This window comes from Ranitomeya imitator, chromosome 6, assembly GCF_032444005.1.
Source record: "Ranitomeya imitator isolate aRanImi1 chromosome 6, aRanImi1.pri, whole genome shotgun sequence".
Taxonomy (NCBI): domain Eukaryota; kingdom Metazoa; phylum Chordata; class Amphibia; order Anura; family Dendrobatidae; genus Ranitomeya; species Ranitomeya imitator.
The window spans coordinates 219,150,435-219,177,793 of NC_091287.1; the positions used below are offsets into that span (position 1 = coordinate 219,150,435).

Sequence of the window (27,359 nt, forward strand, 5' to 3'; positions counted from 1 at the left end):
AGGGTTATCATGGTAGCTGGTGGTCACATGTTGACTTCCAGGTCTGCCAGCTATGGTGGCCTATTAGACTCAGCCAGCAACAGAGTCCAACAGGTGATCTGTCCGTAAAGCTGACAGGTCTCATGCATTGCAATACATGTGTATTGCAATGCACGAGACCAGTGATCAGAAAAATACAAATTTAGGTACCATACAGGAACTAAATAAAAAAAAAAAAACTTAATTCTAAATACTAAATATTAAAAAAATCACAAAATAAATAAAAATGAAACAATATTAAACCAATAAAAATGTATATTTATGTAAAAACAAAAGTAAACAAAGTACACATATTTGGTATCAATGTGTCCGGAACAACCTGATTTATAAAACTGTCACACTAGTTAACCCCTTTAGTGAACTCAGTGAAAAAAAAATAACTAAATAAAAAACGTGGCAAAAAATATGCTTTTTCATCATGCCGCATAACAAAAAGTGTAATAAAATGTGATCAAAAAGTCAAATGTAAATAAAAATGGTATAGCTGAAAACGTCATCTGGTCCCGTAAAAAAAACAAGTTGCCTTACAGCTTCATCAATGGAGAAATAAAAAAGTTATACATCTCAAAATATAGCAATGTAAAAACAATTTTTTCTATAAAATAGTTTTTATTGTGTAAAAGCGGCAAAACATAAAAAACAATATATGGTAAATGTGCTATAAATGTTATATCACGGTGAACGGAGGCAAAAAGAACTCTATTCCATTGCTGGTTTTTGTTCATTCTGCATCCCAAAAATCTGAATAGAAAGCAAAAAAACATTGTGTCCGAAAATATTGCTAATAAAAGCACGTTCCTCAAAAAACAAACCCTCATGTGACTCTTGTCGGCATACATATAGAATAATTATAGCTCTCAAAATATGGTCATGCAAAAACCTTTTATTTTTGTATAAAAAATGTTTTTTTGTGTAGCCAAACATAAAAAAATTTATGAATCTGGTATCGCTGTAATTGCACCGTCCAGAAAAATAAAGTTGTCTAATCACTTATACCACACAAGGAGCAGCTTAAAAAATAAATCAATTCTGGATCTGCTACTGAATTGTTCATTCTGCCTCTCAAAGATTTCTAAACCACATTTATCATCCACATGTTTGGCATTTCTATAGCAATGAGAGCCTGCTTAATCTACGGGGTGCATGTTTCCTGATGCGCAAGCTAGACATATTGTATGGGCAATACAATGTATGGCAGGCATGTCAAACACGCGTCCCGCGGCCGCATGCGGCCCTTTACAGGCATATCTGCGCCCAGCACAAAAGTCTCAAACTTTGTCTCTAAACACAAAGTTTGAGACTTTTGTGCGGGCCACAGATGCTCAAAACTAGACGATCAGCACTTCCTGCTCTTCATTCATTGGCCGATATCCCTGCATATGACCTGCTTACGTGATCAGCAGCCGACCAACTAGCTCCGTGTCAATCCATGACGTGTGTACTTTGGTCGGCTGCTGATCACGTAAGCAGGTCATATGCAGGGATATGGGCCAATGAATGACGACCCGGAAGTGCTGATTGTGAGTTTTGTACATCTGCGGCTCGCGTGGCTGCTGATCACCGTCCTAAGTCAGGAAGGCTGAGAGTGACTGTGACCGAGGAAGAAGGGACCCACTGCCGCACAGGCAAAGTCCAAGTAAGTGATTGGCCCTCCTGTATGTAACGGTACCATTAACCCCTTCCCGACCTTTGATGCCACGTAGGCGTCATGAAAGTCGGTGCCAATCCGACCCATGACGCCTATGTGGCGTCATGGAAAGATCGCGTCCCTGCAGATCGGGTGAAAGGGTTAACTCCAATTTCACCCGATCTGCAGGGACAGGGGGAGTGGTAGTACAGCCCAGGGGGGGTGGCTTCACCCCACAGTGGCTACGATCGCTCTGATTGGCTGTTGAAAGTGAAACTGCCAATCAGAGCGATTTGTAATATTTCACCTATTATAACTGGTGAAATATTACAATCCAGCCATGGCCGATGCTGCAATATCATCGGCCATGGCTGGAAACACTGATGTGCCCCCCCCCAGTCCTGCACACTGCCCCGCTCCCCTCCGTCCTGTGCTCCGCTCCCCCCGTGCTCTTGTCCGCTCCCCCCGTGCTCCAATCCCACCCCCCGTGCTCCGATCCAACCCCCCTGCACTCCGATCCACCCCCCGTGCTCCAATCCACCCCCCGTGCTCCGATCCACCCCCGCGCTCCGATCCACCCCCCCATGATCCGATCCACCCCCTCCCCCCCCCCCCCGTGCTCGCCCCTAACCCCATCATACTTACCGATCCTCCCGGGGTCTGTCCGTCTTCTCCATGGGTGCCGCCATCTTCCAAAATGGCGGGCGCATGCGCAGTGCACCCGCCGAATCTGCCGGCTGGCTGATTCGTTCCAAAGTGCATTTTGATAACTGCACTGAGATATAACCTATCACAGTGATCAAAATAAAAAAAATAGTAAATGACCCCTACCCTTTGTCACCCCCATAGATAGGGACAATAATAAAATAAAGAATTTTTTTTTTCCACTAAGGTTGGGGTTAGAGTTAGGGTTAGGCTGATATACCAACAATTGTTAGCACAAAGAGGTGTCAAGCCTCAGGACAAAACACTAATGATTGAAAAAAAATGATAGCAAATAAATGTTTAGTTTTTAATTGCTGTATTTTTGTTAAATATATTAGTTGCTGTTGCGCACTGCAAATATATGTTGCTGTTACATATTACTACTTTATTATTATTATTTATTATTATAGCGCCATTTATTCCATGGCGCTTTACATGTGAGGAGGGGTATACATAATAAACAAGTACAATAATCTTAAACAATACAAGTCACAACTGGTACAGGAGGAGAGAGGACCCTGCCCGCGAGGGCTCACAATCTACAAGGGATGGGTGAGGATACAGTAGGTAGGGTAGAGCTGGCCGTGCTGCGGTTTGGTCGATCGGTGGTTACTGCAGGTTGTAGGCTTGTCGGAAGAGGTGGGTCTTCAGGTTCTTTTTGAAGGTTTCGATGGTAGGCGAGAGTCTGATATGTTGTGGTAGAGAATTCCAGAGTAGGGGGGATGCACGAGAGAAATCTTGTATGCGATTGTGGGAAGAGGAGATAATAGGGGAGTAGAGAAGGAGATCTTGTGAGGATCGGAGGTTGCGTGCAGGAGAGTACCGGGAGACGAGGTCGCAGATGTATGGAGGAGACAGGTTGTGGATGGCTTTGTATGTCATGGTTAGGCTTTTGTACTGGAGTCTCTGGGTGATGGGGAGCCAGTGCAGGAATTGACAGAGGGGAGAGGCCGGGGAATAGCGGGGGGACAGGTGGATTAGTCGGGCAGCAGAGTTTAGAATAGATTGGAGAGGTGCAAGAGTGTTAGAGGGGAGGCCACAGAGCAGGAGGTTACAGTAGTCAAGGCGGGAGATGATGAGGGCATGGACTAGGGTCTTTGCGGATTCTTGGTTTAGGAATGTGCGGATCCGTGAAATATTTTTGAGTTGGAGGCGACAGGAAGTGGAAAGGGTTTGGATATGTGGTTTAAAAGAGAGATCAGTGTCAAGGATTACCCCAAGACAGCGGGCTTGTGGGACTGGGGAGAGTGGGCAGCCGTTTACTGTAATGGATAGGTTTGTTGGGGAGGTCGTGTGAGATGGGGGAAAGATGATGAATTCTGTTTTGTCCATGTTAAGTTTTAGAAATCTAGTGGAGAAGAAGGATGAAATAGCAAACAGACATTGAGGGATTCTGGTTAGTAGGGTGGTAATATCTGGTCCGGAGATGTAGATCTGTGTGTCATCAGCATAGAGATGATACTGAAAGCCGTGAGATTCTATGAGCTGTCCCAGGCCAAAGGTGTAAATGGAGAAGAGCAGGGGTCCTAGTACTGAACCTTGCGGGACTCCGACAGATAGGGGGCGAGGTGAGGAGGTGGTGTGTGAGTGGGAGACGCTGAATGTACGGTCAGTTAGGTATGACGAGATCCAGGATAGGGCCAAGTCTGTGATTCCAAGGGATGAGAGGGTCTGCAGCAGCAGGGAATGGTCCACTGTGTCAAAGGCAGAGGACAGGTCCAGGAGGAGGAGGATAGAGTAGTGTCGCTTGCTCTTGGCGGTTAATAGGTCATTGGTGACTTTAGTTAGGGCAGTTTCAGTGGAGTGGTGTGATCGGAAGCCTGATTGAAAGCGGTCGAAGAAGGAGCAGGAAGATAGATGGGAGGACAGTTCAAGATGGACATGTTGTTCCAGTAGTTTTGAGGCAAAGGGGAGAAGTGATATAGGGCGATAGCTAGATACAGAGGATAGGTCAAGAGAGGGCTTTTTGAGGATAGGTGTGATTGAGGCATGTTTAAAGCTTGAGGGGAAAATGCCAGTTGTTAGTGGTAGGTTGAAGAGATGGGTTAGGGTTGGGATGAAGACTGTGGTGAGGTTTGGGATGAAGTGGAATGGGAGTGGGTCAAGTGCACAGGTGGTTAGATGCGATCTTGAGAGTAGAGTGGAGAGTCCGTCTTCTGTAATGGTGGAGAAGTTGGTTTTGGAGGTGGCGGGCTGGGTGGTTGGGAGGAAGGGTTCTGGGGGTTGTTTACTAAAACTGTCTCTGATGTTCTCAATTTTCTGCTTGAAAAATGAGGCAAAGTCTTCTGCTGAGGTGAGTGGGGAGGGAGGAGGTGCTGGGGGACGGAGAAGAGAGTTGAAGGTGTTGAATAACTGTTTGGGGTTGTGAGACAGGGAGGATACGAGAGATGAGAAGTAGGTTTGTTTAGCTATAGCGAGTGTGGTCTTGAAAGTAGTGAGGGACTGTTTGAATGCAATGAAGTGCTCGTTGGAGTGGAATCTTTTCCATCTGCGCTCAGCAGCTCTGGAAACTCGCCTCAGTTCTTTGGTCATGCTGGTGTGCCAGGGTTGTCTGTTGATTTTGCGAGCTTTGGTATGTGTGAGAGGGGCAAGAGATTCCAAAGCTGCAGCTATTGTGGTGTTATATAGAGCGGCAGCATCATCCGCATTGTGTAGGGAGCTTATGTCTGTGAGAGGGAGGAGGGATTCAGAGAGTGAGTGAAGATCAAGGTGTTTAAGATTTCTGCGAGGATTTGAGAGTTTGTGGGGTGGGGGTTGTAGACAAGGAGTGGAAAGGGAAGAGAATGTGAGTAGGTTGTGGTCAGAAAGAGGAAGAGGTGAGTTTGAGAGGTTAGATAGGGAGCAGAGGCGGGTGAAGATGAGGTCCAGTGTGTGACCATCTTTGTGGGTGGCTGTAGAAGACCATTGAGTGAGGCCAAAGGAGGAAGTGAGAGATAGAAGTTTAGAGGCAGCTGAGAGGGAAGTGTCAATGGGGATGTTGAAGTCGCCCATGATGATAGTGGGGATGTCAGCGGCGAGGAAATGGAGTAGCCAGGTGGTGAAGTGGTCAAAGAAGGTGGTGGCTGGCCCTGGGGGACGGTAGATGACAGCCAGTTGGAGGGTGAGTAGATGCGTACAGAGTGCACCTCAAAGGAAGGGAGGGTAACAGAGGGTGGCAGTGGGATTGGGGTGAAGGAGCAGTTATCTGACAGGAGAAAACCAACTCCTCCGCCATGCTTGCTGCTGGGGCGGGGTGTGTGAGAAAGGTGGAAGCCACCGTAAGAGAGTGCAGCAGGGGAGGCTGTGTCAGAAGGGGTGAGCCAGGTTTCAGTGATGCCGAGGAAGGAGAGTTTGTTATTGATAAAGAGGTCATGGATAAATGAAAGTTTATTGCAGACAGAGCGTGCGTTCCATAGTGCTCCAGATAGGAAAATTGGCGGAGTGGGGGCAGGATGAATGGGTATGAGGTTACTATGGTTGTGAAGACGTGTAGAGGATCGTGGCAGGGGATTAGAAATGAGTGTGGGAATGTGATGAGGAGGGCCAGGATTTGGGGATATGTCGCCAGCAATGAGAAGCAGCAGACTGAGCGTTAGAAGGTGTGAGCTGGATAGGTCATGATGTGGCCGTGTGTGTCTGGAGAAAATGGATTGTATGTGGAGGAGGTGAGGTGACTGGGGAGGATTGAGGAAGAAATGACTAGTTCCTTACTGGGTGGAGGGATTACTACTTCATATCTTGTTTTCATTGACTGCTGTTAAAATACGTGTGTGACATTAGCTGCTGTGTGCGGCCCTCGCAACAACCTCTTGTTACTCATGTGGCCCTCGGGGTACCCTGAGTTTGACATGCCTGATGTATGGGCACTACAATGTAATGGCCACTACAATGGAAGATTGCAATTTTAACTTTGCAACATTCATTACTGCTTTTTTCTGGAAGACACTCAGAGTCAAAATCGTCACTGTACGGCAGATTAATTCCCAGAGGGATGTAATTTCCAAAATGTGGTCACTTGACATGGGATCTGCTCTTCTGGCACTTGGGGCTCTGTATATGGAGCCCACAAACTATTCTATGATAGTTTGTTCTTAAAGAGTCAAACGGCGTTCGTCTACCTGAGTTTTGTCATGTGGCTAAGCAGCACTGGACAAACACATATGTTGTATTGCCATTTTCAGCAGAAATTGTGACACTTTTTGGTGCCATTTTAACCCATTTCACCTTGTAAAAAATGAAAAATCTTTGGCTAAAACAATGTTTTGTGGTAAAAATGTAATTGTTTTCTCTTCACTGCCAAATGTTATACATTTATTAGGCACATGTGGTATTAATTCGATCACTGCACCCCCCACATGAATTCATTGGGAAGTGTAGTTTGTAAAATGGGGTCACTTATGAGGGGTTCTACCAATGTTACATGGCGCTTCTACAATTCTTAGCTTTGCATTGTGCCTCAGAAGTAGTTTTCAACCACTTTTGAGACATTGGCGTTCTCAGGAGAAATTGCGTAACAAATTGTATTGTTCTTTTCTCCTATTGTCCCTTTTGAAAATTACAAACCTGGGGTCAAAGCAACATTTTAGTGAAAAAAATTGTAATATTTCATTTATTTAGCTCAATATTAAACAAGTCTGTGAATCGCTTGAGGGTTAAAAAATACTCCCTGCTCCCCTAGATGAATTTCTTGAGGTGCTGTTTTGGCATGTCAGGGGCTCTTTAAATGTGACATGGTGTCGCAACCTATCCCAGCCAAAACGGTGCTCCTTTCCATCCGAGCCCTGCCATGCGCCCAAACAGTAGTTTTGTACCACATATGGGGTATTGGTGTATTCAGAAGAAATTGAGCAACAAATGTTTGCGTCCACTTTCTCCTTTTAACCTTGTGAAAATTAAAAATTTTGGACTAAAACAACATTTTTGTGGGAAAAATGTGATTTTTTTTTTTTTTTTTAACTAAACAGTACAACCTTATAAAATTTTGTGACACACCTGGGGGTTTAAGGTGTTCATGACACATCTAGATACATTCCTAATTTCTAATTTCAAAAATGGGGTCACTTGTGGGGTGGTTTTTAGTGTGTAGCTACATCAGGGGTTCTGTAAAAGCGACATGGCATCAGCTATCGATTCCAGCCAATTTTGCATTCCAAAAGTCAAAAGGTGCTCCTTTCCTTGCAAGCCGTGCTGTGTGAACAAACAGTATTTTTCCCTTACATATGGGGTATTGATGTACTCAGGAGAAATTGCACAACAAATTGTATGGTGCATTTTCTCCTATAAGGCCATGTTCACACAGTGCGTTTTTTACCGCGGAACCGCGGCGGTTTTGCCGCTGCGGTTCCGCAGCTGTTTTCCATGCAGGGTACAGTACACTGTACCCTATGGAAAACAGGACACACTGTGCACATGGTCCGGAAATTGTAAAAAAAAAGACGCGCTGAATAGCTCCCGGAAAAAAGAAGGAGCATGTCAATTCTTTTTCCGGAGCCGCAGCGGTTCTGCACCCATAGACCTCCATTGTGAGGTCCAAACCGCAGTAAAACCCGCAGATCAAAAATATATCTGCGGGTTTTACTGCGGTTTGATGTGCAGAACCGCTGCAGCAGGAAGTGCGGGGAGCGGGCGGAAGTGCGTGGGCGGAGTGTGGCTGCCCCCCCCGTGTTCCGATCCCGCCCCCCCGTGCTCCGATGCCCCCCCCCAGTGCTCCGATGCCCCCCCCCAGTGCTCTGATGCCCCCCCCGTGCCCTAATCTCCCCCCCTTATACTCACCCGGCGTCCCGGTGTCCGTCCGGCCGTCTTCTCCCTGGGCGCCGCCATCTTGCAAAATGGCGGGCGCATACGCAGTGCGCCCGCCGAATCTGCCGGCCGGCAGATTCGTTCCAAAGTGCATTTTGATCACTGAGATATAACCTATCTCAGTGATCAAAATAAAAAAATAGTAAATGACACCCCCCCCCCTTTGTCACCCCCATAGGTAGGGACAATAAAAAAAATAAAGAATTTTTTTTTTTTTTTTTCACTAAGGTTAGAATAGGGTTAGGGTTAGGGGTAGGGTTAGGGGTAGGGTTAGGGTTAGGGGTAGGGTTAGGGGTAGGGTTAGGGTTAGGGGTAGGGTTAGGGGTAGGGTTAGGGTTAGGGGTAGGGTTAGGGTATTTTCAGCCATTTTAACCCTAAAAAAATTCCTAGAAAACACACAGACTCTGGCTAGAAAACTGCATCAAAAAAACGCATCAAAAAACGCATCAAAAAACGCATCAAAAACGGACCAAAAAAGGACCAAAAAAAGGACCTGCGTTTTCTGCCAAGAGCTGCAGTTTTTTAAAAAACAGTCAGGAAAAAAAAGGATGGAAATCCTGAACGTGTGAACATACCCTTACCCTTGTGAAAATGCAAAATTTGGAGCTAAATTAAAAAATTTTGTGGGTGCTTTAATTCCTGTGAAGCACCAATCTCGTTTTGATAACTTTGAGAGGTTCAGTTTTTAGAATGGTGTAACTTTTTGATATTTTCTGTTACTTAGGCCCCTCAAAGTCATTTTAAATGTGATATGGTCCCGAAAAAAATGGTTCTGTAAATTTTCTTGGAATAATAATATATATACCGGTAACATATATATTATGTACCGTATGTAAAATAAAATGCCAAAACTATCGTCCTAAATTTACCACTAAAATGAAGTACAATTTGTCAATAAAAAAACAATCTCGGAATCACTGGAATTTGTGAAGTATTCCAGAGTTATTACCGATAAAAAGTGACAATGGTCAGAAATGGAAAAAATGGCCTGGTCATGAAGGTGAAAACAGGCTCTGGTGTGGAAGGGTAAACAGTATTTACATCATTTTAGCATAAAAACTTGTACATTTTGCAAAATGTTACAAAGTGTGAATTTTGCAACTTTTTTAAAAAAGTTGCATTTTTAAAAAATCAGCCTAAAACATCTGGAAAAGCCACATTAGGCTTCTTTCACACTAGCATTGGGCTCGGCCGGTCGCAGTGCGTCGGGCCGAGGTTACCGACGCTAGCGTTGTAAGCGCCGCACAACGGGTGCAGCGGATGCAGATTTTCATCGCATCCGCTGCCCCATTGTGAGGTGCGGGGAGGTGGGGGAGGAGTTCCGGCCGCGCATGCGCGGTCGGAAAAAGTGGTCCGTCAGCAGCAAAAAACGTTACATGTAGCGTTTTTTGCTCCCGACGGTCCGCCAGAGCACGACGCATCCGTCGCACGACGGATGCGACGTGTGGCAATTCGTCGCAATGCGTCGTCAATACAAGTCTATGGGGAAAAAACGTATCCTGCAAGCACTTTTGCAGGATGCGTTTTTTCTGCAAAACGACGCATTGTGACGGATTGCAGTTAACGCTAGTGTGAAAGTAGCCTAAATGTAAAAATCTGAATGCTAACTGAACCACAAAAGTCAACTTAAAAAAAAGTCACAAAATTGTGTGATGATGAATTTGTCGCATATCACAAAGTCATTAATTGAGAGGTATTAAAAACTGATCGATTTCAAATATAAAATGTATAAAATGCATTTTGATAGCTGTAAATGTACATTTTTATGCAATTCTTACATAGGCAGATACGTGTTCTCCAAAGCTAATGGAAGGCGATCAAATTGTGCTCATCAACGGACGAGATATCTCCGAGCACACACATGACCAAGTGGTTATGTTTATAAAAGCCAGCCGGGAGTCCCACACAAGGGAGCTTGCTGTACTAGTCAGGCGGAAAGGTATTTGTTTGGGCACACTTTTGTCATTTGTATTATAACATTATTTTACTATATATTACTATATAAGGTTTCAAGACTTGCTTTAATTTCTTCAAAATATATTAAGAAATGAATCACTTTATTTATTTAGATAAGTCATTGTCTGCTTGATTCATGGAAATTTCTTGAAGGGTGTATGGCCTGCTTTAGTCAGATTGGGGATACAGCTACAGTAGTTACAATAGTTGCCAATGTAAGGGAGTCTGACACCCCAAAATACATTTTTATTGGCTGTATAAGGTGTTATAGGGGAGTTAGCGCCTATAGTAACCATACTAGCACTGTACCTGGTCCTGTTGTGCGTGTTCTCCTCCCTGTCTCCTTTCTTCTGATGCTGCTGTCTACACCAATACACCCAGAAGTGCAGAAAGGAGGAGACTATGCGCCTGTGGCAGCACATACGCCGACAGCATTCAGACAGTGCAGACACAATAAGGGCTCAGGTAGTCTCACGGTAGTCTTACTACTTCATTACATTAAAAGGGATGCCACCCAAAATCAATACGGACATGACATGTATACTGATCTTCGATTGTTGCTGTACCAGAGCTGTAAATGTCCTCACGTTAAAATGATTGAAAAGAAATAATATGGATTTATTTTTCAGTTGTAAAGCCATTTGGAGAGCTGAAATCAGGCGATGATGCAGACTATCAGGGTTTTCCACCAGCCATACTACCCACCGAGTACTGCGACACATTGCAGGGATCAATGGAGCAACTTACTAAAGGCCTTGAGACTGGAATAGTTCTCATTCAGTTTGAGGTTAATTTTATTTTTATAGTTAATGTAAAACTGAATGCATTCTTTTCTCCTTGACATGCCATGGAAATTATTCACAGTAGTGTCAATGTAAATGCTGCACAAACGTCTGTAAAGTACAAATAACCACGTGAGTGGAATTTGTGAATTCACAATAACATGTAAGTGGTCACGACTTTTTCAACATTTGCTTCACCACACATTTTACTTGAGTCCTTTGTGGTGCAGGACTCACATTATGAATTAGACGGCAGCTTCACTGTGTCCTGTCACGCCGTTGTACTGCCCCAACCCCTACCATTTTGGCCTAGCTGGTCAAAACTGGAGTAAATATGCCAAAAGTTCACCTCGTGCAAAAATTTTGCACATTTTCAAAGCATTTTATGCCAGAATTCTAGTGTAATTGCTTTGATGAATGGATGCTATTGTGTTTTCAGCATGATTCATTTTAGTCACGGACACCATTCTAGCTCATCATATCTGCAGTTCATGAATTGAAGCCATACAATGTCAGTGATAGTCATCGGAATCGGGGCTGTTCAGCTCTAGTAAATAAAGTGATTACAGTTAAAGGGAATCTGTTAGCAGGTTTTTCCCATATAATCTGAGAGCGGCTGAAACCCTGATTCTAGCGATTGGTCACTTGCTGGTCTGCATGGTCTCCTTTTGATACAATCAATTTTTTCTGTTGCCGATCCAGCAGTGCTTAGAATCAAAGTTTGATGTAGCATGTTGCAGAGCTCAGATAGCTAACCCCACCACACCAGGCTCTGTATGTAAATGGCCTATTGACTGCGAGCTGCTTATCAAAGGGGCATGGTGAGACCACTTGGTGCAAGAGAGCTAGTCTGGTCAGTGATAATATCCTGGTTATTAAAACAGTCATTGTATGAAAACAGCTCATAGCCCAATGAGTGACACATTCCTGAATCTGTGTATCAGCCCCTACATGCTGTCCTCAGATTACATAGCGAAAACTTGCTGACAGTGTCCCTTTAACCAATTCCCAACATACTCCGTATATGGACGGCGCTGCAGGAGCTGCGTTCCCGCAAACCACCATACATATACTACCTGAGGATCGTACAGTGCAGGCTCATACTGAGTTCCGCCTAGATCAAATGTGGGTGTCGGCTCTTTAAGAGCTGACACCCTGCAGCAACGCCTAGAGTCGGTGCTAACACCGATCATGAGTATTTGACCTTCTGATGCCCCTGTTAATAGTGACAGTGACATTGATGGACATCGCAGAGGGAGGGAACACTGTATCTGCTCCGATCACTACAATGGGATCTCGTTGCGCCAATGATCTCCATGGTGACCCCGGGCAAAAATATGGCTGCAGGGTCATCCAGGGATGGTTGCCTGTAAGCTCCTGCTCAGAGCAGGAACTGACATGCCTTCTTACTGTGTGCGAGATGCTAATCTAATGCAAATGCATTGTAGAATATTAGATCAACGATTCAGTCGGTGGAAAGTTGATGTCCCATACTGGGACAGGCTAAAAAGAATTAAAAATATTTTAAAATATGTCAAAATAAAGAGAAATAATAATTAAAAAAAAATAATAAATACATTTATTTATGTAAAAACAAAAATGAACAAAACAACTACACATATTTGGTATCGCCACATCTGGAACGACCCGACCTACAAAACTCTCCCACTAGTTAACCCCTTCTGTGAACACGGTAAAAAGTAAAGAAGAGGCAAAAAGTGGAATAAAACACGATCAAAAAGACGAATGAAAATAAAAATGGTATCTCGGAAAACGCTATCTTGTCCCGCAAAAAAAAAATTTGCTGAAAAGCTCAATCAGCGGTAAAATAAAAAAGTTATAGCTCTCAGAATAAAGTAATTGAAAAATAACTATTTTCTCTATAAAACAGATTTTTTTTGTGTAAAAACACCAAAACATAAAAAATATAAATGTGGTATCTCTGTAATCATACTGACTGTTTTTTGTTAATTCTTCCTCTAGAATATTGAAATAGAAAGAGATCAAAAAATGGAATTTGCCCAATAATAATACCAATAAAAAAAGATAACTCATCCTCCAAAAAACAAGCCCTCACATGACTCTGTTGGCCGATACATAGAAAAATTATAGCTATCGAAATATGGGGATGCAAAAACTTGTTTTTTTCAATAAAAATCTTCTTGTAGTGCGTGACAGCAGCCAAATATAGAAAACTATAAAAATCTGTTATCTCTGTAATCGCACCCACCCAAAGAATGAAGTTGCCTAATCACTTACACTGCATGAGGACTGGCATAAAAAATAAAACCAATTCATCACCTGCTGTTGATTTTTTTCATTCTGCCTCCCAAAGATCACAGTAAGGCTCTGCTCAGATTTATACTGTGCTCTGCACTGAGCACATACTCTCGGGTTTCTCAGTAAGTCTCTGAAGTATGTGATTCCCAATAATGAGGCAGATGGAGTCACTCTGGTTGCTGTCTGTCCTATGATCCAGAGGTTTCCGTCTTTTTAGGGTATGTTCCCACGGTCAGTAAACGCTGCGGGTTGGACACTGTGTACATCCGCAGCGGCCAGATGTTGCAGCATAGTGGATTAAATTTCAAGAAAGTTCATCTCCACCATGCGTACACGAACGCCTCCGGCTTCCCTGCGGAGACGGACATGCGGCACGTCTTTCCAGACCACAGCATGTCTATTTATCTGATGGAGACTCTCAGTCTCCACAAGATAAATATCACCAGTGCAAAGTATTGGGTGCAGTGATTCCCAACGGTACAATGAACAGATGACGAATCACCTGCGTTCAATATCCAGCAGCGCTTTAGACGGAGCGGACATGTGTTGCTTCCAAAGCGCTGCCGATTGCTGACTGTGGGAACATACCCTTAGATATCCATAAAAGCGTGGCTGGCCAGTTTTGTGCACTTTTAAAAAGGACACCGCTGAACATGTTGAGGGAGGATCTAAAGTGATCCTTCACGGTTGACTCAGTGATTTCCAAATTAATCTACAGGGCGTTGCCGGTAACTGAAAATGACCAGATGGAGACGTGTGTCTCTGTTTGGAAGGATCGAGCAGATCTCTGGCCCCCATTTATTGTGTATCAGTTTTCATAATCATAGAAGTTATACTTCAACCAATCACATAAGAACACACTTTCGGCGCTTAACCTATAAGAATGCAGGAAAAACTTAACATATACAGAAAAACCGGAAACTACATGTATGGTCGTGTCTTGGCATAGAAAAAGAATACCAACAGGTGCCTCAGAGTCTTGTATGGCGATACACCCCCGAGTCCCTTATCTGGTTCTAGTTTAGAACACTCTGGCCTTATAGCAGACCATAAACAATAGCCTAGTTGAATAACAGACTTGTGAACAACAAGATAAAGTTACTTCATGACAGCTATAACCTTTTACCTAATTAGATAACAGAATTTATCTTTAAGCAACAAGAAAATGGAGTCAAAAACACAAAATGGAGAATCTTTCTTAATTTGTTCCTTCACAAACAGATGCCAGACGGATTCCAGAGTGACTCTGCTGCCTCGTTATAGTATATATATTCCTTGGGGGTTTCATCTGAATGATGTCAAAAACTGCGATATAAGAGCTCAGCTTGGAGTGCCGGATAAATGTGACCCCAAAGGTTATGTAAAATGTTCCCAATAAAAGTTTCAACTCAATCCACGAAGAAAGCAAGTCCCTACTCAGGTCCGTCATCTGTTAATGGAAATATGGGAGGCTTTCACGTTACTGGTAGTACAAAGTCTCTGGAAAAGTTAAAATGGCTCTTCACCCCCAAAAGAAATTCAGCAAATTCTGCAGTCCTAATTCCAAATGGCCGCCTACCTTCTGAGCCCCAGTGTGCCTAAACCACATGTAGAGTTCACATGTTTGGCATTTCTGTAGCGATGAGAGACCAACTAATTTACCGGTTGCATGTTTGCAGGAGCACGAGCTGGGCACTACAACATACTGGTGAATACAACATATTGGGCACTACAATGTCTGTTTGCAATTTCACTCGGGAACATCCACTTCTGCTTCTTTCTGGAAAACACCCATAGAGACAAAATTAATACTACACTTGTAGATAAATACCCAAAGGGTGTAATTTACAAAATGTGGACACTTGAGGGGAGATTCTGCTATTCTAGGACTTAAGGGATCTCTATACAGAGTCTGCAAACTATTCCAGGAAAATTTGCGCTCCAGGAGGCAAATAGCGCTCCGTTCCTCCCGAATCTCACCGTATGGCTAAACAATACTGTACAGCCATATATGTAGGTCATTTCTAGGACAAATTTTGGTGCCATTTAATATGATCGCTGTTTCCACTGTTTAGGAGCTCTCCATTACACCCGCAGATAACTCAAGCAAAGTCTACATTTCAAAACGTCACTCCTTCCTTTCAGAGAACTGTTGTGTGCCCAAACAGTAGTTTTTGCCTATGATTTTTTTCTATAGAATTACAATTTTTGTTTATCTTCATGGCTCAAAATTATAAACTTCTGTGAAGCACATATGGGTCCAAGGTGCTTCACCACTCATCTAGAGAAGTACTTTGAAGGGTTTAGTTTTCATAATGCTTTCACTTGGAGAGGGCGTAGTTTTCACTGTTTAGGCACATTAGGGGCTCTCCTAACCTGACATGGTGTCCGCTAATTATTCCAACAAATTTGTCTTCAGAAAGTCAAACGACACCCCTTCCCTTCTGAGCCCGCAGACCTCTCAAGTAAAGACTACATTCCAATATGTCGCTCCTTCCTTTCTGAGCGCTGCCATGCGCTCAAACAGTAGTTTTCCTCCACATATTGGGTATCGACGAACTCTGGGGAAATTGCACATCAAATTTTGAGGTCCATTTTCTCCTTTTACCCCTGTGACAATAAAAAACATTTGAGTCTAAAGTAAAATTTTTGTGAAAAAAGTTAAATGTTCAATTTTTCCTTCCACATTGCTTCGGTTCTTGTGAAGCACCTGAAGGGTTAATGCTCTTCTTGAATTTTTGTTTTGAGCACCTTGAGGGGTGAAGATTTTAGAATGTTGTCCCTTTTGAGTATTTTCTGTCATCTAGACCAGGGGTCCCCAACTCCAGTCCTCAAGGCCCACCAACATGTCATGTTTTCAGGATTTCCTTAGTCTTGCCCAGGTAATAATTGCATCACCTGTGCAATGCAAAGGAAATCCTGAAAACATGACCTGTTGGTGGGCCTTGAGAACTGGAGTTGGGGACCCCTGATCTAGACCCTTCAAAGTCACTACAAATGTGATGTATTCCCTAAAAAAATGGTTTTGTAAATTTTTAGATGTTGAAAAGAGAAATCGCTGATCAACTTATTTTTTTTAATCCTTTTAACTTCCTACCCCCAAAAATTGTTTAAGAAATTGGGTTGATGTAAAGTACACATGTGGGAAATTATATTTATTAACTATTTTGTGTGTCACAGCTCTCTGATTTAAGGGCATGAAAAATTGAAAGTTTTAAAATAATTAAATTTTCGCCAAGTTTCCAATTTTTTTCACAAGCGTAAGTCATATCGAATAAATTTTACCACTAACATAAAGTATAATACGTCACGAAAAAAAAATTACATCCATGTAATCCATTGAATCCTTCCATAGTTATTACCACATAAAGAGACTTTGGTCAGAATTGTAAAATTTGGCCTGGTCGTGAAGGTGAAAACAGGCTCAAGTGTGAAAGGGTTAAATATAGATAGGATACTCTTGTCTTCATGGAGCCTGATGATACGACTTTTGACCTGTATACATGCTCCATGGTTAGAGAGAATATCCTTCCTAATATTTTATATTTTTCAGTTTTCTTTTTCTTGTTTCTTGAACCCAATATAACATTAGAAAATGTTGTTAAACAAAATATATCTACAGCTATAGAAAGGATCACTTTTTTTAAACCTGCATCTTTATATTTTATAAGCTAAGCACTTTATTGAGGCCTGTCTCATAGTTTGAGAAGACTGGGATATATAATAATACATATCTTCCAACCGTCCCAGATTCAGCGAGACTGTCCCAGTTTGAGAGCTCAGTCTCGCCGTCCGGCACGTCAGGGCTTTGTCCTGACTTCTAATACTCACCTCTCTCTGAGTTATCATCACTCCCCATGGCCCTTCCTCCTCGGAGCTGCATCTCTCTGCTCTGACATCAATGGGAGATGCTGAATGTCCGGTCTGTTCGGTATGAAGCGATCCAAGATAGGGCCAAGTTTGTGATGCTAAGAAAAGAGAGAATCTGAAGTAATAGGGAATGGTCCACTGTGTCAAATCCAGATGATAGGTCCAGGAGGAAGACAGAGTAGTGTTGCTTGGATTTTGTGGTTGGTAGGTCATTGGAGACTTTAGTCAGGGCAGTTTCAGTGGAATGATACAGTCGAAAGCCAGATTGTAAGCAGTCAAAGAGAGAGCAGGAGGAGAGGTGGAACTTCAGTTCCAGATGGACTTGTTGTTCCAGTAGTTTTGAGGCATAGGGAAAAAGTGATATGGGGTGATAGCTAGCAACAAAAGATGAGTCAAATAAGGGCTTTTGAGGATGGGTGTGATTGAGGCATGTTTGAAGCATGAGGGGAAAGCACCAATTGTTACTGATAAGTTGAAGAGATTGGTTAGGGTTGGGATGAAGACTGTGCTGAGGTGTGGGATGATGTGGGACGGGATTGGATCAAGTGCAGAGGTGGTGGGATGTGATCTTGAGAGTAGAGAGGAAAGTTAATCTTTGTTTTAGGTTACAGTCGCAATATCTCGTCTTTGTGCCTCAGAGGAAATCTATTTGTATCTGATGCCTTTACATATTTTACCAATGACTGTTATAACATGTCTACATTACATGCAAACTGCATTTAATTTTATTTTATGTTTTACAGCAATTATATCGGAAGAAACCAGGCCTTGCTATTATTTGTGCAAAGACTGGTCAAAATATGGATAAAAACCGATATAAAGATGTGTTGCCCTGTGAGTATGTATACCAAATTCTATAATTTTAGCAAAAAAATACAAACCAATTCAGTTCTCCAGATATGTATGATGCATTCTTCAGAATATCCTGTCCTGCTCTCATGAATGTATTGTAATATCATAAAGCTTTACATGGATTGTATCAGCTATACAACGTCTTTCATACAGATTATTATATTAAGGAATATGCATGTCATCGAGAGATCACTCCTTATTTTGCAACTTTTCTTAATTGTAAAATGGGATCTGTCATCAGATTCCAAATACAAACTGCATACCTTATCAAATATATCTCTTACACCTGATAAGGTTGGTATGCTTACTTTGAAAATCCATGTGAAAATGGCTATACAAATCTGATATTGACCCCTTTACAATGAGGTCAATTTCAGTTTTTTGTATTTTCACTCTTTTCTTCCCAGAGCCATAACTTTTTTTTTTTTCTGTTCACACAGACATATGCGGACTTGTTTTTTGCGGGATGAGTTGTACTTGTCTTGTGAATGACACCATTCATTTTGCAACATAGTGTATTGGAAACGGAAAAAAATTAAAGTGGGAGAAATTGTGAAAAAATGCTATTCTGCCATTTTTGGGGGGAATTGTTTTTACAGTATACATTTTGTGGTAAGAATGAACTTGCAATATGATTTTACTTATCAATCTGATTACAACAATACCAAACGTCTAGTTTTATTTAAATTATTTTAGTGGTGAACAAAAATCAGAAGTTTTGGAAAAAATATTTTTGGGGCTGTGTTGCCATTTTCTGTGACTCATAACATTTTCATTTTTTGGTCTATAGAGCTGTGTGACTGCTTATTTTTTGCGGGCCGAGACAACATTTTTATTGATACTAATTTGCAATAGATTTGGCACTTTGATCTCTTGTTACAGCATTTTTTGTGGCATTGCAGCTACTAAAGAAGCTTAATTTTGATGTTCTTGAGTCTTTTTTTGTTTACAGTGTTTAGCCATCTAGTTAATTATTTTATTCTTTTGATAGATTGGACTTTTCTGATTGCGGTGATACCATAAATATATATTTTTATATATTTTTTTTTTCTTTTTTAAAACTTTTTTTTACTTTTCACTATATTTGTTAGTCTCCTTAGGTGACTTGAAGCTGCAATCATCTAATTTCTTGTGCTATGTTCAGCAATTCCACAGAATTAGACAGCAGCATTTAACAGGTTAACAATCAAGGGTTCCGCACTGCCCCACTGACGATTGTTAGAGGCAGGTCCTGGCTGTAGCACACAACCGTCGGGCGTGAAGGTGTTGAAATATGTATTGTATTGAGTCCAGCTAAATAGGGAGGGAACTCACAAGGTAAAGTGCATTCAATCTCTGGCCATCCATACCTGACTGGCAGCAGCAGATTGTACTAAGCAGTGTGAGAATTCAACAGTAGTTGGGTGGAGAGACACTGCATAGCTGTCAGTCTGGTTAGTTGAGTGAAGTTTAAACATTCAAATTATGCAACCATTCTGACATGGCTTTTCAAAATAAGAGACCAATTTAACAGTATATGATTATGTAGATTGCTTTGTAAAATCTGGTGACTGATCTGCTGCAAAGAGGCCTTATAGATAGATAAGGGGGTGCTGAGTTATGTTAAATAATAAACCTTTGTAATCAAAGGGGTATTCTCAAATTCCCATTGTTTTATCTATCTGCTGTAATTCTCATACAGTACAATGCATGTTTTTATACTTTATAGTGTACAGCTGGTTTGCATTGAGCTTGACCTCCAGACCCTGGCACAGAGTGAGCAGTATTTACATTCCAGGAGGGGAGTTGACTCTTAACATGCCAGTCAGCTCCGGTCCATTGATTTCTATACAGCAGTTGTTTCCCTTCCCCATCATCTCCGCTTCTGAAGAGACTTGGTATATACTGTGGGTACGGAAAGTATTCATACCCCTTTAAATTTTTCACTCTGTTTCATTGCAGCCATTTGGCAAATTCAAAAAAGTTCATTTTTTTCTCATTAACCCCTTCAAGACATGAGCAGTACTATTACTGCGCATGTGGTGTCTCCCCCTTTGATGTGGGCTCCAGCGGTGAGCCCACATCAAAGTCGCGACATGTCAGCTGTTTTATACAGCTGACATGTGCGCGCAATAGCGGCGGGTGAAATCGCGATTCACCCGCAGCTATTAACCTGTTAAATGCCGCTGTCAAACGCTGACAGCGGCATTTAATGGCCGCGCGGCCGGAAATGAGCGCATCGCCGACCCCCGTCACATGATCGGGGGTCGGCGATGCGTCAGGATGGTAACCATAGAGGTCCTTGAGACCTCTATGGTTACTGATGCCGGCCTGCTGTGAGCGCCCCCCTGTGGTCGGCGCTCATAGCACACCTGCAATTCAGCTACATAGCAGCGATCTGATGTTCGCTACTATGTAGCTGAACCGATCGAGTGGGGCCAGCTTCTAGCCTCCAATGGAGGCTATTGAAGCATGGCAAAAGTAAAAAAAAATTTAAAAAAAAATATGAAAAATTTTTTTTAAAAAATGAAAGTTTAAATCACCCCCCTTTCGCCCCATCCAAAATATAACAATAAAAAAAAAAATCAAACCTGCACATATTTGGTATCGCCGCGTTCAGAATCGCCCGATCTATCAGTAAAAAAAAAGCATTCACCTTATCGCTAAACAGCGTAGCGAGAAAAAAATTTGAAACGCCAGAATTACGTTTTTTTGGGGTCGCCACGACATTGCATTCAAATGCAATAATGGGCGATCAAAAGAAAATATCTTGACAAGTGTGGTATCATTAGAAACGTCAGCTCAGCACGCAAAAAACAAGCCCTCACATGGCCATATTGACGGAAAAATAAAAAAGTTATGGCTCTGGGAAGGAGTGGAGCGAAAAACAAAAAGACAAAAATGAAAAAGGGCCGCAGCATTAATGTACACTCTGCACCCCATCTCGACTGAAAAAAGCAGAAATGTAGTAATTTTTGCAAAGGTATTAATAAAGAAAAACTGAAATATCACATGGTCATTAATGATAAGCGAATATACTCGTTACTCGAGATTGTCCGACGAGTATTTTTTAGTGCTCGGAGATTTAGTTTTCATCGCCTCAGCTGAATGATTTACAGCTATTAGCCAGGCTAAGTACACGTGGGGGTTGCCTGGTTGCTAGGGAATCCCCACATATACTCAGCCTGGCTAGTAGCTGTAAATCATCCAGGTGCGGCGAAGAAAACTAAATTTCCGAGCACTAAAAAGTACTCAGAGGACACCCGAGCGTGCTCGGGAAATCTCGAGTAACGAGTATATTCCCTCATCACTAATGGTCATAAGTATTCAGATGCTTTTCTCCGTATTGAGTAGACGTACCCTTTTGAGCTAGTACAGCCATGAGTCTTCTTGAGAATGATGCAACAAGTTTTTCATACCTGGATTTGGGGATCCTCTGCCATTCTTCCTTGCAGATCCTCGTAGTCTGGGAGTTCTTCATGTGTTTTTTTTAGTAAACTCTGCAAGCTTTCATAGGCTTTTTTGCACTGAGAAGAGGCTTCCGTCTAGCCACTCTGCCATAAAGGCCCGACTGATGGAGGGCTGCAGTGATAGTTGACTTTTTGGAACTTTCTCTCATCTCCCTATATCTCTGGAGCTCAGCCACAGTGATCTTGGGGTTCTTCTTTACCTCTCTCGTCAAGGCTCAGTTTGGCTGAATGGCCAGGTCTAGGAAGACTTCTGGTGGTCCCAAACTTCTTCCATTAAAGGATTATGAAGGCCACTGTGCTCTTAGGAACCTTGAGTACTGCAGAAATTCTGTTGTAACCTTGGCCAGATCTGTGTCTTGCCACAATTCTGTCTCTGAGCTCCTTGGCCAGTTCCTTTGACCTTATGATTCTCATTTGGTCTGACATGCACTGTGAGCTAGTATAGGAAAAATAGGAGACAAAAAAGCGCAAATAGGGTCTTATTCCCAGGATTGCTTCTAATCAATTGTGAGAGAACAATGCACTGTGAGCTGTGAGGTCTTAAAGGGAAGGTGCCATCAAAAAAAAATTTTTTTCAGAAATTGTAAAAATGTAAAGAATTAATGATCACATTTTCTTAAAAAATATTATCATTTGTTTAATTTAGTAAAATATGAAAAATTATTTGAAAAGTTTTGGAATTTCCACTTTTCAACACTAGGGAGAGCAGCTGCTGAAATTTCAGAAAAACCTAGTGTACAAATAGCTCACATTACTGCACTGCAGTAATTATGGGCGGAGTCTGCTGACGTGTGTGATGTCTCCTCTCCTCCCCTTCTGGGTGTTTGCTAAGGGATTAGAGAGGATGATATTCAGGAACCCAGTGAGCAGCCATTTTGTTGGTGACTGCAGAGTATGGCTGCCGTCACACTATCAGTATTTGGTCAGTATTTTACCTCAGTATTTGTAAGCCAAAACCAGGAATGGAACAAATAGAGGAAAAGTATAATAGAAACATATGCACCACTTCTGCATTTATCACCCACTCCTGGTTTTGGCTTATAAATACTGATGTAAAATACTGACCAAATAATGATAGTGTGAAGGCAGCCTTATACTGACAAGTAGACAGTCACCGAGGATGGCAGGCAGCAAGGATTCTGGGAGATATGTGGTGGAGGGAGCAGGGTGACAGCAGCACAGAGTATTTCAGGAGAGCAGTGTGCTGGTCTATAGGGGCCCCCTGTTCGGTGTGCGGAGCAGCCAGGGATTGTACATACAGAGCTGTCTTTTATACACATGGATGGACCGTCTGCTCCACAGAAATCCAGGAAACATTTCTGCGGATTGATGGCCTGGTCTGATCCAGACTTTGCATGCAGACCCCATTCCCCTCCTCAGATCCTGTCCTAGCAATGTGTGAAAGCGAGGTGACAGGCGAAGTACGGGGTGACGCTGGGAAGGAAATGTAGCCATATAGTAACGATAAAAATGAGACCCCTCTCTTCAGCCGCCTCACCAGCCTTCCCCTGACTGCACCTAACTGGAGGTCATGCTGCCCCCTCTATTACCCTAGACCCGCGTGCAGGTGCTCAGCCAGAACCACTATAGAATGGGTCCACTTTCTGAAGATAATACTGCCATAGTGTTCTCACATAATACCGCCATATAGATCACACACAATACTATCAAATAGATCACACAATACTGTCATACAGTTCTCACATAATACCACCATATAGATCACACATAATACCGCCAGTGTTCTCACATACCGCCATATAGATCACACATAATACCGCCAGTGTTCTCACATACTGCCATATAGATCACACATAATACCGCCAGTGTTCTCACATACCACCATATAGATCACACATAATACCGCCAGTGTTCTCACATACCACCATATAGATCACACATAATACCGCCAGTGTTCTCACATACCGCCATATAGATCACACATAATACCGCCAGTGTTCTCACATACCACCATATAGATCACACATAATACCGCCAGTGTTCTCACATACCACCATATGCTTCTCACATAATACCGCCATATAGATCACCCATAATGCCGCCACATAGATCTCACATGTATTGTAAATAAAGAATCGGCCAGAATAAAGTCCTTTATTAATCTTTTTTATACCATACCGAACGCATAATCCTCGACTCCCTCATCTCCCACAACAAAAATAATAAACCACAATGGGGAAAGACACGCAGGGGGGAGAGGAGTGCATAGGAGAGGATTAGATACTGACTGCTGAGCCGTGTATCTAATCCTGTCCTGTGTGATACTGTGCTGCGCCGTGTATCTAATCCTATCTTGTGTGATACTGTACACAGGACAGGATTAGCTACACAAGACTAGATTAGCTACACAGGACAGAGGTAGCAGTGGTAGATGGTATATAGAGGCAGGCAGCAGTGGTAGATGGTATATAGAGGCAGGCAGCAGTGGTAGATGGTATATAGAGGCAGGCAGCAGTGGTAGATGGTATATAGAGGCAGGCAGCAGTGGTAGATGGTATATAGAGACAGGCAGCAGTGGTAGATGGTATATTGAGGCAGGCAGCAGTGGTAGATGGTATATAGAGGCAGGCAGCAGTGGTAGATGGTATATAGAGACAGGCAGCAGTGGTAGATGGTATATAGAGGCAGGCAGCAGTGGTAGATGGTATATAGAGGCAGGCAGCAGTGGTAGGTGGTATACAGAGGCAGGTAGCGGTGCTATACCGAGGCAGGTAGCAGTGGTATATAGGAGCAGGTAGCAGTGGTATATAGGGGCTGGTAGCAGTGGTATATAGGAGCAGGTAGCAGTGGTATATAGGGGTTGGTAGCAGTGGTATGTAGGAGCAGGTAGCAGTGGTATATAGGGGCAGGTAGCAGTGGTATATAGGGGCTGGTAGCAGTGGTATATAGGAGCAGGTAGCAGTGGTATATAGGGGCTGGTAGCAGTGGTATATAGGAGCAGGTAGCAGTGGTATATAGGGGCTGGTAGCAGTGGTATATAGGAGCAGGTAGCAGTGGTATATAGGGGCTGGTAGCAGTGGTATATAGGAGCAGGTAGCAGTGGTATATAGGGGCTGGTAGCAGTGGTATATAGGGGCAGGTAGCAGTGGTATATAGGGGCTGGTAGCAGTGGTATATAGGAGCAGGTAGCAGTGGTATATAGGAGCAGGTAGCAGTGGTATATAGGAGCAGGTAGCAGTGGTATATAGGGGCTGGTAGCAGTGGTATATAGGAGCAGGTAGCAGTGGTATATAGGGGCTGGTAGCAGTGGTATATAGGGGCAGGTAGCAGTGGTATATAGGGGCTGGTAGCAGTGGTATATAGGAGCAGGTAGCAGTGGTATATAGGGGCTGGTAGCAGTGGTATATAAGGGCTGATAGCAGTGGTATATAGGGACAGGTAGCAGTGGTAGATGCTAAGAAAATAAAAACTCTGTACTTACCTTCAGTCCTCCCCCAGGAAGTGCTGAGTCATGTTCAGGGCAGAGCAGTGTGACGATCTCCCTGCTCTGCTCTGAACAGGTCGGCAGTGATTGCAGCCTGTGCTGTAATACTAAGTACAGGCTGCAATCACAGCTCCTGGCTGCAGATACTCACCCCGAACCTCTCTTCCCAGCACCAGCTTCTCCCTGGCAGCTCCTGCTATGATCGCACACACTGAGCTGTGTGTGCGATGACAGAGGAAAAAAACAAAATGGCCGCGATCTCCTCTCACAGCTGTGACGTAGCAGCCCAGTGGGCGTGCCCAAGTCACAGCTGAGAGGCAGGAGGAGCGGTCGGAGCCCGACTGTTGGCTCTTATGCCCATGGCTGCCGTAACTGAGGTGTGCAAGTGTCGTGTCCAGACACTTACACCCACACTAAAGAAAATGGCGGCCTCCAGTGGCAAAAGTAAAAATGAATAAATAAAAAAGTATTAAAGTACTACATTTACTTTTGTATTAAAAATAATTGATTATATAATCAATAATTATTAATACAAAAACTAAAATCACGGCACCCTCCCTTTAAGCCCCAGTCACACAAAGCGAGATCGCTAGCGAGATCGCTGCTGAGTCACAAGTTTTGTGACGCAACAGCGACCTCAGTAGCGATCTCGCTTTGTGTGACACGTAGCAGCGACCAGGCCCCTGCTGTGAGATCGCTGGTCGTGTCGGAATGGCCTGGACCTTTTTTTGGTCGTTGAACCGCTGGGTAGCACACATCGCTGTGTTTGACACCTTACCAACGACCTCGTTGACAGGACGTCCGTCATTGAGGTCTGAATTGTCATGAAATAGCTGCCGTGTGACATCGTTGTACAGGTCGCTACAGGTCGCCGCATCGCTGCTGCGTCGTTGGGGAGATCTCACTGTTTGACATCTCACCAGCGACCACATAGCGACGCAGCAACGATCCCTGACAGGTCGTATCGTTGTCGGGATCGCTTTAGCGTCGCTAAGTGTGACGGGGCCTTTACATAGACAGGTGTGTGCCTTTCCAAATCAAGTCCTATCAGTTTAATTAAACACAGCTGAACTCCAATGAAGGAGTAGAACCATCTCAAGGAAATGGACAGCATGTGACTTAAATATGAGTGTCTGAGCAAAGGGTCTGAATACTTATGACCATGTGATATTTCAGTTTTTCTTTTTTATTACATTTGGAAAAATGTCTACATTTCTGGGTTTTTTCAGTCAAGGTGGGGAGCAGAGGGTACATTAATGAGAAAAAAATGAACTTTTTTGAATTTGGCAAATGGCTGCAATGAAACAGAGTGAAGAATTTAAAGGGGTCTGAATACTTTCCGTACCCACTGTAAAAAGCCCTACAGCTTTCATAGCTGGTCTCCTAATCATGGCTGTGTCCAGAGCTGTGTGCTTGTTGAAATACTTTGTTATCTCTATGTGTAAATATACTGTAGTGATAACCGTGTAGTCTCAAGAAGAAACCATTGATGGATGAATGTGGTATAGCAGAGCTTCTGCTGAGAGTTTTTATTCTACTAATATTACAGTTCTGCTTATCAGAGCTGTCACTCAAGGTGGACAGCCCGCTCTTCTAGAAGTAAGGAAACTAAGGAGACTGCATTTCTCTGAGCTGTTCAAGAGATAGCTTGAGGATTCCCTTTTAAGTCAGGCTATGTGCACACGTTCAGGCTATGTGCACACGTTCAGGTTTTTTCACGTTTTTTTCGCGGTAAAAACGCTATAAAAACTCATTAAAAATGCATACATCATGCATACTATCATTTAGAATGCATTCTGCATGTTTTGTGCACATGATGCGTTTTTTTCCGGGAAAAAAACGCATCGCGGTAAAAAAAAAGCAGCATGTTCATTAATTTTGCGGATTTTCTGCGTTTTTCGCGCTATTCTATGCATTTGGGAAAAACGCACCAAAAAAGCGTGAAAATCGTGGTAAAATTGCGGTAAAAACGCATGCGGATTTCTGGCAGAAATGTCCGGTTTTTGTCAGGAAAATTTCTGCCAGAAATCCTGACGTGTGCACATAGCCTCAGGATTTCTTGCAGAAATTTCCTGTGCAAAACTGGACATTTTCTGCAAGAAATCCGAATGTATTTTTACCGCGTTTTTTAACGCATTTTTCCGGAGGTTCCCAATGCAATAATATAGTGGAAAATCCGCAAAAAATCTGCGAAATTAATGAACATGCTGCGTTTTTTACCGCGATGCTTTTTTTTCGTGGCAAAAAAAACACATCATGTGCACAAAAATTGTGGAATGCATTCTAAATGATGGGCTGCATAATGTATGCGTTTTTTTCGCGATTTTATAGCGGGAAAAAAAGCGAAAAATCTGCAACGTGTGCACACAGCTTCATAGTTACAGATCATCTGTTGTAAATACTATCCAGTGAATGATTAATTTCTTGGGCAACATAAGTTATGTGTTGTTCTTCAGGTTTTATTTTATTTCTTCAGTTTATTTTAATTTGTTTTATTTGTTTTAATTTAATTTGTTTTATAGACAGTATAAATACGTTTATTTTCATGTTGTATTCGACCCCTCCTGTGATAAGCAGCTTACTGTCTTTAGATCATA

The 27,359-nt window shown here is 42.8% G+C and overlaps 1 protein-coding gene across 1 annotated transcript in view; it reads left to right on the top strand.

The window, feature by feature from the left end:
* PTPN3 (protein tyrosine phosphatase non-receptor type 3) overlaps positions 1 to 27,359 on the top strand; it is a 486,371-nt gene that overhangs the window by 399,069 nt on the left and 59,943 nt on the right. Inside the window, exons 19-21 of the mRNA XM_069730487.1 lie at positions 9,932 to 10,088; positions 10,735 to 10,892; positions 17,760 to 17,850. Coding sequence (XP_069586588.1) covers positions 9,932 to 10,088; positions 10,735 to 10,892; positions 17,760 to 17,850 — 406 coding nt within the window. The remainder of the gene's footprint in view (positions 1 to 9,931; positions 10,089 to 10,734; positions 10,893 to 17,759; positions 17,851 to 27,359) is intronic.